General features: G+C 44.5%; 1 protein-coding gene across 3 annotated transcripts in view; it reads right to left on the bottom strand.

Annotated features, from left to right (window-relative positions):
• ARHGEF7 (Rho guanine nucleotide exchange factor 7) overlaps positions 1 to 13,494 on the bottom strand; it is a 139,805-nt gene that overhangs the window by 15,934 nt on the left and 110,377 nt on the right. For all 3 annotated transcript variants that reach the window (XM_038761852.1, XM_038761853.1, XM_038761854.1), the window contains exons 12-18: positions 11,803 to 11,949; positions 9,892 to 9,978; positions 7,902 to 7,980; positions 7,600 to 7,739; positions 5,827 to 6,051; positions 2,188 to 2,281; positions 1,402 to 1,491 (exon numbers count right to left, since the gene is read on the bottom strand). In XM_038761852.1, the coding sequence (XP_038617780.1) occupies positions 1,402 to 1,491; positions 2,188 to 2,281; positions 5,827 to 6,051; positions 7,600 to 7,739; positions 7,902 to 7,980; positions 9,892 to 9,978; positions 11,803 to 11,949 (862 nt within the window). The remainder of the gene's footprint in view (positions 1 to 1,401; positions 1,492 to 2,187; positions 2,282 to 5,826; positions 6,052 to 7,599; positions 7,740 to 7,901; positions 7,981 to 9,891; positions 9,979 to 11,802; positions 11,950 to 13,494) is intronic.

The following is a 13,494-nucleotide window of genomic DNA, read 5'->3' as shown; positions in this document are numbered from 1 at the left end:
AGTTCCCTCATCTGTACAATGGAGATGAAGACTGTGAGCCCCCCGTGGGACAACCTGATACCTTGTAACCTCCCCAGCGCTTAGAACAGTGCTTTGCACATAGTAGGCGCTTAATAAATGCTATCATTATTATTACTATCCCCATACTTATCCTCACTTCACCCACAACGCTGGGGCTCGCACGCTTCTTTCCTCTAAAGCCATCCTACTCACTGAATCTCGTCCTCGCCTCTGCCTAGAACTCTTTCCCACTTCACTTCAATCAGTCGAGCACATTTATTGAGTGCTTACTGTGTGCAGAGCACTGTACTAAGCATTTGGGAGAGTACAATGTAACAGAATTGGGAGACACATTCTTAGAGACTAGAAAGAAAATTTATCCCTTCAAACACCAGGTCAAACTAGTTTAGTCCCCTCCAAACGTTTCTGAAATGGTCGGAAGACACAACTATAAAAACAAGATATTGATCCTAATTAATCACTCTATTTTGTGACCGCCCGTTTAAGGCCTTAACAAAAATGTTAAGGTTTTTACTGAGTTTGGAATTAAAAAATGCCCTATGACAACAACACGAGGGCCACATAATAATCAAATTATATAATGTCCTCTCCCGCCCATTCTCACTCCTTCTCCCAAATCTCCTGTTATAAAGGCAGCACTTTCCCAACGCAGTTTCTATTTCAATCACCAAACACGGGTAATGGGAAGATAAACGGAATTTTTCCCCTTTCACAGGTAAATCCCTGCTTGGACTACCTGCCTGGAACAATGTAACAAGGGTTCTACATCACTCACTGTGCATAAAAATGAGCCTTGGCTAAGCTAAGAAGGGTCAGCACGCCTGGAGACAGAGCTGCACTGGCCTCATCGATTCAGAAAATTGTAATCATACTCTGTGCAAGTACTTCAAAAAGAGGCCAAATGGAATAAGCAGCCTTTAAAAACTAGCCACTCGTCTATCTTTCTGCTGAGGGGAGAGAATTCCCCCGATGCCCTCCTATCCAGTGCCAACTCAAACGAGCTGGACCACAAACCTTGTAAACTCTGGGCTGTAAATTGTGTTTCCCAAACTTCCTCTAGTAGTAGGAAAGCTTCCGCTTCAGGCGGGGAGTACTTCGGGGTGTTAGACGTGTTCCGACGGAGGCTTTGTACCCGTTTCACCCCATACGTGTTTCACCACGATCCTCCGCTACAGATCGTTTCCAGGGATCTACCTCATCTCGTGGACTCAGATTGGGCATCTTGGGGATCTGGTTTGGGTTATTCAAGCCCCACTCATTAAAAGCAAATCAGGTTCTGATTATGGCGGGAGCTATCTTTTCTGATGGCTTACGGCCTCGCCCCTCTGACCCGTCCGCTGGACACGTTTTCGGACTACCGCTTCGATTGAGGACACTTACTTGAGTTGAGGGTTTGGCGTGTTTTGGCACTTGTGCAGTATGCTTCGATGACTTTGAGAATCTGAGCATCTTCCTCCAGGGCGGCTGTACCTTCAGGTGAAAGAAAAAAAGAGAAAGGCTTTACCGACTCGTGAGAAGCGGACGTCTATGGAGCCGGAGAGAGATCACAGATGTACAGAAGCCTCTCAAAACTTCCGCTGGCCTCCGCAGCCATCACACTCCATTTTAAACTTTAAATGGTCATGCCCACTCTTGACATTTCCCAAGTTCTGGGAAAGCAAACCTGAACTTCCTCAGGATTTATAAGAAACGGCAGAGCACTTACGTTCAGAAAGGCTTTGGGAATTGCTTGAACCGTCGTACCCAAAGAAACGCTAGCAGACCAAACCTACCTCTATGAGACCTCACAAGGTCGCTACAACGGAAGGCGTCCGAAAGCTGCCAAGAAAGGCTTTGAAGAAGTTTACCTTTCCTCAAGTCAGTCATTCGAGTATTACCAGTAAGCCCCAGAGATACACAGCAATGTACTCCAAAATCCTGAAAACATTAAGCACTTTCTACAACGCCTTGTTCTAGGCAACAGAGTAGCTGCAATTTCATTTTTAAAAAGACCTAGCCCCCGCCCACAACTGAGCTTACAGTCTGAATCACTAACTTTGCCAGGCACTTACTCTCTCTGGGTGCCAACACCCCGAAAACATCCTAAGGGATGTCAACTTTTCCCTTCGGCAAAAAAATTGGGACGTGCCCTACAAATCCACAGTTCAAATCAGGATGTTGGCTTACTTTTCCTCAACGCAAACTCTTCATCGGAAGGTTTCCTTTCAGGTTTGCGCTTTGGCAGCAATTTTTTCATGGTCTTCGGACTTTTGCTGAGATCCTGAAGAGAAGGAAAATGAAAAAACCAAAAAAAGAAAGGGCGGGGTGGGGGGGAGGGAAAAACACTTGCTCCAAATACAACCAACCTGATCCTTTTGACTTGCACGTCGGAAGAAGTTGGCATTAAGTGCCAAATCTTAGGGAGGGTGCCAAGCCCTCTAGCCACTGTTAGGTGCTATTTATTTTTTTTTCCTTCCCGTTCTTTCTTTTCCAGCCGAGTCACAATTTAGAATCAATAAGGAACTTTCAGGTTGAGTCCAATGTGCTACTATTTCCTCTTGGGTCTCGGGAAAGACATTCCCTCTACTACTCGCATCTAGGAGTATTGTATCGATCCAGGGCAAAGCTGCTGCGAACGTGCAGGAAGGCAGACTGGCTGGCTAGCAAAAGGAGGAAAGGAAGGGAAGACGGCCGTGGTCCCGATGTGTGTAGAGCGTGGGTGCACACGTGCACACACGCATACACACACAGGGCTGGGTGGAGCTCTTATTGTCAAAGCAGTGGGGACGGCTCCTCCGACTTGCCTAACCAGAAACGAGGAAGATGGCAATCTTACGAAGGGGGAGAGCATACGAGAGCTGGCGGAAGAATGCATTTTTAAAGACAGGGGGTGGGCGAGAAGAGGGAGAAGGGGTAGTTAGTTGGGAGTCCAAAGGAAGGCCCGCAGCAAAGGGATTTAGCAAAAAGAAACATAGCTCTGGCTGCTCTAAAGTACAGACATGCCAGCTTACAGGTGTGAAGTGATCAGCGCTGGTCTACCCCTTACCTTGAGAACACAAGCCATCCTCTAAAAAAGAAAAAGTGCAGAACGAGAAAGCGAAAACGTGAATGAGCAGGACAAGGACGAATGAAGGACGATGACAAGTTTCAGACGGTCCGGTACGTAGTAAACTCGCGTAAAGCGAGGAACATTTTGCATCATTGAAAAGTGATCGATCACTCCATGAACCCAGAAGTGAAAAATGAAAATGAAGACCCTGGAAGTGGAAATAAATGCGAGGTGGCTGAACGAGACAGAAGGATACAGCTCAATTTTTAGAGGGCTCTGGTTTGACATACCATCCGATTAGTCTTGAAAAACAGCCACGTAACCAGACCTTAAACCAAAAGGAACAAACACTCCCAGGAGGCAAAGCGGATGCACAAACTAAAAAATTCTTCTGGACGGGGCAAACGTTCTGCCTTTAAAAGACACCTCACTAATATCCGGACCCGGCCTTTTGGAGACCTTCTAGATCAGCAGAGTTGGACCCGCGAGAAAACCTTAACACCACTGTGTTCATCACAGAGAGATGCTGCAGAAAGCTCCAAAGCGACTGCCACCTTCAGAAATAGCCTGCAGCATTCTGGGGCAGTGGAGCTGTCTGGCTGGTGTTGCAGAAAAGAGCTGGAGGTTAGCAAGATCTAGAAAACAGGGGTATCACTACCAGGACTTCCAAAGCCCCTGTCCTGCCCCATTTTCTCCCTGCCTTTCCCTTGAGAATCTGACCACCACCAAATCTTCTTAATACCGAGCCTCAACTGTTTCAACGGGATGTAAAGCAGCTTTGCCGCGAAGTACCTAATATCTCCAAGCCCATAAACATTCCCAGCACTTCACCTTCCCTCCGGGCCCCCCTGCCTGCCTATTTGGCGGCACAATAACCCTGCATCCTTAAGTGTTGACTGACGATAGTCTCCAAAAAGTGCAGCGGACTAAGAGGGGATTCCCAGGGCATATTAGCACCAAGACTGACTGGTATATATAGGAAACTCTCCCTTCCCTCCACACACACATACAGCTCCACACTCTCCTGGTCCTTTCCCTGCTAAATTCAGTTAGAATTAAAAGAAATCCCCAGTACGGGGATTACTGAAGGGAAATGATTCTTTTTCCCAGATTTTCTAGAGGTGGAGAAACTGTGTGGCCTAGTTGACAGAACACGGGCCTGGGAGTTGGAAGGACCTGGGTTCTAATCCCGGCTCCGCCACTCGTCTGCCACGTGGCCTTGGGCAAGTAGCTTCACTTCTCTGTGCCTCAATTCCCTCATCTGTAAAATGGGGATTAAGACCGTGAGCCTTATGAGGGAAGGGGACTCTGTCCAACCCATTACCCAGTAACTACCCAGCGCTTAGAACGATGCCTGGTACACAGTAAGCGTTTAACAAATACCACAGTTATTATTATTATTATTAAGGGTGGGCTTGTTGTGGGCAAGGAACGTCTACGAACTGTTTTACTGAACTCTCTCAAGCGCTTAGTGCTCTGCACACAGTAAGCGCTTAATTAAAAACAACCCTGACATGTGGTGGACATCTAATGACGTGTGAGGGTGAACTGACACACCAATTGAACTTGTCTCCGATCTACACCAGAAATCCAGATTGTGAGTCTCTAACGGACTTCTGAAAGGTCAACTTGTAATCGCCTATCTTTACTAACCTTGTTGGGTAAGACATGAAAAACAACTTTAAAAAAAAAATAAAAAATTCTTGGCACCATTAGAGGGTATACTTAGGCCCCAAAATAGCTTGTAGCAAGGCAGGATATGTGGGCAGCCATAAAAATAGCGCACACCTGGGAAATGAGCAAATGGACATGAAGAATGAGCGTGGTTTCTCGACACTGGGACCAAGTTATAAAGTGCCCTTGAAAATGTCTTTGCAAATCTGACCACCGACTTTACTCGTGGCTGAAATGCTCATTAGCCCAGTGTTTCTTCAGTCAGCACCTGTATATACAGATGCCCACGTCTCTATTCGAAATACTCAAAATCTGCCCATCTCTCTCATTCAACTTCCTCTTCACAGCAAGATTCGGGGAATTACAAATTCACTTAATGGTTCCCCATTTGGTAGGTAAATACAGCATTTGCAAGTTGGTCAATCTGTCCAGACCTTAAAGCAGCTGCTTTAGTAGGAAGGGGAATGAAGTAGAGAAGAGAGAGGAGAGGTCCATGAAGATGTTTTAGCAGGCAAAATTGAAGAGAGTTAAATGTTTTAACCTTAATCTTCCCATCCTCTAGCTTCTGATCACCATTCCTGAGTGACCAGAGATCACCAGGCACCTTGTGCAAGAATTCAAAGTTACTGAACACGTTATAAGGGAAGACGGCCATGACATGCAGCAATGAAATGGTTGCCATCACCGATTAGTTTAAAGCCAACTCAAGCTCTGCTACCACCACACGGGAAAAAATCGCTGACTGTGCTTCCTTGATCCTCAGACCACCGGGGATACGGGAATGCCGCGAAAAAGGCAACTCCTCGTTTGCGAAAAGACGCGTTGAAAATACTCGACCCGAAGGCCACAGCCCGGTCATGAAGGGGAGAGGAAGGTGGTTTAATTCCTCACAGCCCTAAAACCTGGTCGCCTGCGTGGGAAAATTTCCCAGTGCCGGCGGCCTGTATTTCGGAGTGAATCGAAAAGAAAAGCTGGGCGTGGAGAAAGAAAGGGGAAGACAGGGGGGTCCCAATTTGAAAGTCAATTTTGGCAGCGGTAACGGTTGTCACTGGGATGCTATTTCCGGGGGGCTGGGGGAAGGGAAGGGGCTAGTGGGGCCTCACCTCTTTGTAACAGAGAGCAGCGGAAGGCCGTAGCGGAGGTGCAGGTCTCAAGCAGCTCAGGCTCCACGGTTTGGGCGTTTTAGGAGGCTCCAGGGGTCCCCAATTTATTGTGGTGTGTGGAGTCCCATGGTGCGAGAGGTGCGGGAGTGTGTGATAGGCAGGAGTCAGCGGCATTTGCTTGCTGTCTGAATGTTTGCTGGATGGGGTGATTGGGTGGGAAGGAAGCTGCCGAGTGCACGAATTGGAAGAAGAGAAAAGAAACAACTGATGAGACGGAACAGCGCTTACATGGAAAAGGTCACTTCGTTCAAGCAGTTAAATGACAGCCACTCTCACCACATCAGGGCCTGATTCCCCGTGTAAATTCCCGCCACCCCTCCCATCCACATACTCCAAAAGTTGATCACATAACTCCAACTGTTTTTCACAACAATAGCACTTAGGTTCACCAGCTTTCTGGGATCACCAGAGAATCGGAGGCGTTCCTTGGCTTGGGGCTAGAGTTCGTGTCGTCAACCCTTGGCTGAAGACTGGGCCGCCAACATTTGATCGTATTTACTGTGTGCACAGCACTGTACTAAGCACTTGGAAAGTACAATTGGGCAATAGAGACAATCCCCACCCATACCATCCAGTGGCCCCCATAGCTATTATTCCCACTGACTTCAACTTCTATAAATAGTAAAGACAATGGTGGTACTGGTTCGGTTTACTGGTTTACTACGTGCCAGGCACTGGGGTACATGAGAAATAATCAGGTGTTGGTATCTATGACAAGCACTGAACTAACCACCTAGGGTAGACACAAGATAATCAGGTAAGATATAGTCCCATGTCAGGGCTCAGAGTCTAAGCGAGGAAGGAGAACAGGTGCCAAACCTCCATTTTAAAGATCCAGAAATGTCCAGCATCTAGGCTGCTTCCCATACTGTCTCTCTCCCTGACTGCACACAAGGCAGGAGAGACCAACCAGGACGTTTCTGGATCTTTTGATTAAAATTTCTGAAGTCCCAGAGCAGAGCACTGTCCAAAGAGATTGTCAGTTTTGGAATGACCTTCTTTTGTCCTATGGGGCTGCAACTTCCTGGAACTTTTGGGCCAGGCGTAAGCCAAACTATCTCCCGTGCAAAGCCCATAGCTTGCCTGTAATAAATTCCATCATCAATATTATCATCATCATATAGTCTAAATGCACCCTAAGAGAGCCTGGCTTCGAGGCCTAGCAGAATTGATAATAATAACTGGCATCCCAAACAGGTTGAATTGTATTATATGCTTGTATAGAGGAACTCATCGTATAACTAGCTGGCATAGTTATGAGAAGCATGACACTAATATCATAATAGTTATGACAATGAGAAGCAGCAGGCCTAATCGAAAGAGCAGAGGGCTGAGAGTCAGAGGACCTGAGTTCTAATCCCAGGTCTGCCACTTGTCTGCTGTGTGACCCTGGACAAGTCACTTCACTTTTCTGGGTCTTGATCTCATCTGTAAAATGAGGATAAAGATCATGAGCCCTATGTGGGACAGGGACTGGGTCCAACCTGATTACCCTGTAATTACCCCAGCGCTTAGCACAGTGCCTGGTACCTAAGTGCTTAAATATCATTAAAAAATGCTCACTGATAATATGGTGCAGAGAAAAATCAAATAGAGCAGATACAGACGCTTTCAGTAGATCGTCCCTCCTAATTAATAATATCTACATTTGGAAATTGGGGGGAAAGGCCGGGGCAGGGGCGGGAGCGGGAAAATCACATCTCAAGTCCTTACTGTGTGAGAGGGCACGGAATGAGGTTTAATAGTGGGGTTTCCGACAGATGTGACTTTTGTTTGCCTCTGGAGATGATCTACCCATTCGTGCAGATCCTGCTGGTTGTTGCAGGATACTAATATCCGCTCGATCATGCTTCCTGCAGAGGGAGAGCAAGCGTCGGATTGAAATGGAAAAAGCAGAAAAACGTGCAAGTCCCGTTTTTACAAACTTGAGAGGGCTGTTTCTTCAAACCCCTAAGGCACTGAACAGCGGTCTGCAAACGAATAAGTACCCAAAGGAACATGCAGCAAAGCATTACCCGCTATTTCAAATGCGTTCTTGTGACTTTCGCTGTCTTCGAGCTTCGTGATTGTCGTCCCCGTCATTGGCAATTTTCCCTAAAAGAGACACAGCAAAGCCGGTCAGTACGGCGGCGGTGGAGTAGATAAAATTCTGCTTTTTCAACAAATGTATGATGAGTTTAGCTGAAGCTGGGTGATAGTCTTATAGGAGAAAGGGGTGTCTTAAGACTCAAATTTATGTGAATTCGTAGAATGTACTGAATTTACCTATGTCGTTTGTGCTAATTGTTAAATAGCTCTGTGCATTTGACTATTCTTTACCCTAGTTAAATCTTATCTCTATGGTAGGTTCCAATCAATCAATGATATTTGAGCACTTACTTTATGCGAAGCACTGCACTGAGCGAGCCGAGAAGGACAATGAAGGCTTTAAACAAGCCCCCTCTTTTGCTTTAACCCAGATGCAAGACATATTTAACCCACTCTGAAAAGCTAATTCTGAAGAATACTGGATCAGGATGTACAGAAGATGGACTTTTGGGCTTGCATTTGACTTTTATTTAAACATGTCACACTGTTTCCTAATCAAGGTCTACCTCTGCGAAGCAGTTTGGCTCAGTGGACAGAGCCCAGGCTTGGGAGTCAGAGGGCATGGGTCCTAATCCCAGCTCTGCCACTTGTCATCTGTGCCTTTGGGCAAGTCACAACTTCTCTGAGCCTCAGTTACCTCATCTGGAAAATAGGGATTAAGACTGTGAGCCCCACGTGGGACAACCTAATCACCTTGTATCCCCCCCAGCGCTTAGAACAGTGCTTTGCACATAGTAAGCGCTTAACAAATGCCATCATTTTTTTTTAAGAGGACAATAGAAGATCCTACAATGTCCTCTTGTAGGCCAAAGAAAAGAAGTCATTTTATTGAAGGAATTTGATTTTAGGCAATTCGATTCACAACTGCTGGATAAAAACTTCAGAATCCAATGAAATATGCAGTCAGCATAAGTGCATGATTATCAACACCTTCTAAAAAATTCCTCTACCAACCTCAGAACTGGAGACTAGGTGATAATGGGGTAAGAAGTATTAGTGTTTCCAGCTGACTACTCTGGCATAAAGTTCGAATGTCTACTTAATGTCTTGGGATGCACCTGGCCTGCATTTTAGATCAAACAGCCAGTCTTAATGGTTTGAGAAGCAGCATGGCTCAGGAGAAAGAGCCCGGGCTTTGGAGTCAGAGGTCATGGGTTCAAATCCCAGCTCCACCAACCATCAGCTGTGTGACTTTGGGCAAGTCACTTCACTTCTCTGGGCCTCAGTTACCTCATCTGTAAAATGGGGATTAAAACTGTGAGTCCCCTGTGGGACAACCTGATCACCTTGTAACCTCTGCAGCGCTTAAAACAGTGCTTTGCACATAGTAAGCGCTTAACAAATACCATTATTATTATTATTATTATATTTGTGCAATTAAAGACCATTTCCCATCGTTCTTTCTACCACCCACCTTACTGAAGGCTCATTATCAACCTATCTTCTCTCCAGACCAAACAGCGATTGCCTTCAGGCTCTTCTCCTAAGGTTTATTTTCCTACTCTTTCCTAAGACGCCCCATACTTAGTTTTAGCAAGACTTTATCTGCTTCTTAAAATGTGGTGTCCACAACTCTAGTACAGGATTCCAACTTGACTATATTACAGTGGGGAACTTTCTGAAGAAACCCTAACCTGTAAGGTGAACTGTGATGTAGCAGCTGGGATCTTTTTCTTTTTTTTTAACCAGAGAGAAAAACCAAGCAAGGAAACTTCTGTGGAACTAAGAACCGGCAAAGGAATTGAAAAGAAGTGCACTGAATGCAAATGAAATGTACTTATATTCTAATCAAGTAAACGTGGTTCAGGACACAAATAGATATATCGTTCATTTACATAAACAGACTCTAAAGGAGATTTGAAAATGATGGTAAATGATTCAATGTATGATGATCAATATTGAAAACTTCTGTTTTACCTGATAGATAAAGCCACTCATTCTCGGGCTGGCAGACAGCATGAGCAAAATATTAGGGAAGAGTAGAAGATATCTTTCATTCTTTTCCTTAGGAAAAGAAATAATTTTAAAATTAATACAAGACTATACTAGTTTTGCTCCACACACTTCTAGAGTAGTACACTGCGCTACATTTTTTTTAATACTAATAACGATATTTCTAAAGTGCTTCGTATTTGTCAAGCACTGTACTAAGCACTGGTCTAGATTCAGTAAAGCCAAACTGGACATAGTCCTTGTCCCACTTGGGGCTCAAAATCTAAGTGCTGCCTCTAAAGTAAGCAATGACCTAAGTGTTAAGTATTTCATTTGTCAAGGAGAGCATTAAAAATTTAACCAGCATGGCTTAAAATACGCACTGTGGACATATGAACCTTAACGTGGAATCCTCAAATGGTACTCTTGTCATATGACTGCTACCGGCTTTAGCCTGACTTTAAATCTAAAGAATGCTTAAATCTTTGTGAATGAGAAGAAACAGAGAAACTGCTTCTACAATTTCAATGAAAAGGAAATTTACCTTCTGAATATCGCTTGTTCTGAATGAAATTTGGAACGAGGTTTTCAACAAAAGCCCTTGTCTCTCATGACAAGCTGTTAACCATAATCTCCCAATTTGCTATCCCCCCCAACTGCCACTTCAGCTCCCCTAGGTCACCCACATTTTGTCACTATAATCCTCATAATCCTTATGTATTACTCTTTCTCCCTGTATCTGAGTGTCTCTCTCCCTGGCTAGATTGTAAGCTTTTTGAGAACACGAATCGTATCTTCTGCACCCTCCCAAGCTTGCTAGCAAAGTGCTCTGCACACAGTAAGCACTCGGTAAATTCTATTAATTCAAATGATCCAACATATATGAAACAGGAAAATTCCACAAATTACCATTAATATACCCATTAAAATTCACCTACCCTAACCCATTAACCGATCAGTAGTATTTACTGAGCTATGCTTAATCTGTGCAGAGCACTGTACTAAGTGCTTAAGAGAGTACAAGAGTGTTAGTAAACAAGATCTCTGTCCTCAGGGAGCTTATAATCTAGGTGGGGAGACAGAAAAAGAAATTACAGGTAGGGGAAAGTAATTTAAAGATACGTAGATGAGTGCTATTGGTGGGGGAGGAGAGTGAGATGAGCGCTTACTGTGTTCAGAGCACTGTACTAAGCACTTGGAAGAGTACAATATAACAATAAACAGACTCTCTGGGTGCCAACAGCCGCCAAGACTTTCTGAGGGATGTCACTTTTTCTTTTTGGCAAAACGATTGGGAAGTGCCCTACAAATCCACAAGTTAAATCGGGGCTTCAGCATGCAAGTGTATTGCAGATGGTAGCTGTTTTGAAAAGCCTTTAAAATATTACGATTGCTTTTAGTCATTTCTGACCCCTATCCAATCTTAATCTAAGAGTTTAAGGCTCAAACGCCCGTCGATTTCAGAGACATGCACTTCTTTGCTTGCTTTACTTAAAAGTGGTTTAAAATCCAAGGTAGATTATGGTCTTCATCAGTTCATATTCCCCCATTACCCTGGATTTTAAACCACAGTCAGAGGCAAATGTCTCAAGTCACTTGACTTGAGACATTTGCCCCTGACTGGCATTATCAGGGGCATCATGAAGCACCAATTTACCATAAGGAGAGGTCTTTTTTAAACCAAATCCTTATATTTCCACTCAAAGATGATTTGAGTGGTTGATAATTGAATGGTTTCCTAGTTTAAAGAAGATATATACCTATATTTTGGACATTTTTTCTTCAGGGTTTTTTTTTTTTTATCTGTTTTTTTCTTTCTCTGTCAGGGTCTATTATTCACCAAAACTATGCCCAAAGAGCAAATAAAATACAGAGTGAAAACAGAAACGATGTTACCTCATTTCCTGCACACTGAATCATAACCTGGGACATGTATATTACATTGCCCAGGGTTTTGATATCATCTCCTTCCCAGCAGCGAATGGCTTCTGTCAGTATTTGGAGTTCAAGTTCTTTCCTTTTCCGGACTTCTTGACACTGTCCCTGTGGTGATGTGAAAAAACGAGGCAAACAATGTAGGGATGAAGCAAAGGCACATCACATCCCCCCCCCGATAAATCCCCTGAGAGTCGGACGATCTGGGTTCTCAAGCCGGTTCTGCCACTTGGCTGCCGTGTGACCCTGGACAAGTCACTTCACGTCTCTGGGCATCAGTTTCCTCAGCAGTGAAATGGGGATGAAATATTCATTCTTCCCTCCTACTTAGACTGCGAGCCCCATGTGGGACAGGGACCGTGTCTGACCTGATTCATTTGTATCTACTCCAGTGTTTAGAACATTCCTTGACACATAGTAAGTGCTTAGCAAACAGCATAATTACAAGTATTATCGTTATTAGATAAACCCATTTCTGAGTCCTTACCCTAATCCTGGCCCCTTCCCCACCCCATCTCTCAGCAACACTGCAAAACACAGTAGTGTTAACCCTGGCGAAGCATCCATTTTATTGTACGTTGCCTTCGCAACCAAGATGTTTAACTATCAAACCTATGAAGTCACCACTCTCTCCAAATGGGCTGGCAGAAGGTTTAGAAAAAAATACCCTCTGGATATTGGCTACATTTAGACACACAAAACTATATTTTACTGTCCCAGGTACCACTAGAAAGCTGCAAAAATACCGCATCATTTAAATGGCTAGAAAAGTCTCCTTTCTACATTGAATACTTTGAAAGCCTTGTAAACCACCCTTCCCTAGGGAGGAACAATAGAGACTCAAAATCGTGACTACAAAAAACAACCCTCAAAAGTATTAATATTTTCATTTCCTCTTTCGAAGCGGAAATCTTCCTGACGACACAGAGACCGAAAGGGAGATGAGAGAAGGACATTCATCTTCAAATCTAAACAGCACCCAAAACAGAGTCACGGGAATTTGGTTTTCCAAAGATTCAAGGGAAGATGTAATGGAGGCTTGGACCTCTAATTTTTTTTTGTTTTAATGTCTGCAGCAGCTTGGTCTAGCAGAAAGAGCACAGACCTGGGAGTCTAATCCAAGTTCTGCCAACGGGTTGCTGTGAGACCTTGGACAAGTCACTTCCCTTCTCTGGGCCTCAGCTGCCTCAACTATAAAATAAGGATTAAATACTTGTTCTCCCTCCTACATAGATTGTGAGCCCCATGTGTACCTACACATAGGGCTCAGCCCTATTCATTCATTCCTTCAATCGTATTTATTGAGCGCTTACTGTGTGCAGAGCACTGTACTAAGCGCTTGGGAAGTACAAGTTGAGAAGTGGCGTGACCTTCTGGCATGAGCCCGGGCTTTGGAGTCGGAGGTCATGGGTTCTAATTCCAGCTCCACCACTTGTCAGCTGTGTGCCTTTGGGCAAGTCCCTTCACTTCTCTGGGCCTCAGTTACCTCATCTGGAAAATGGAGACTAAGACTGTAAGCCCCAGGTGGGACAACGTGATTACCTTGTATCTACCCCAGCGCTTAGAACAGTGCTTGGCACATAGTCAGCGCTTAATAAAAACCATCATTATTATTTTTATCCCAGCAATTTGAAAAATTCTTGACAGAGAGCA

Source organism: Tachyglossus aculeatus, chromosome 20 (genome assembly GCF_015852505.1).
Source record: "Tachyglossus aculeatus isolate mTacAcu1 chromosome 20, mTacAcu1.pri, whole genome shotgun sequence".
Classification (NCBI taxonomy): Eukaryota; Metazoa; Chordata; class Mammalia; order Monotremata; family Tachyglossidae; genus Tachyglossus; species Tachyglossus aculeatus.
Note: the sequence above shows the minus strand (reverse complement) of the source record. Positions and strands in the feature narration are given on the sequence as shown.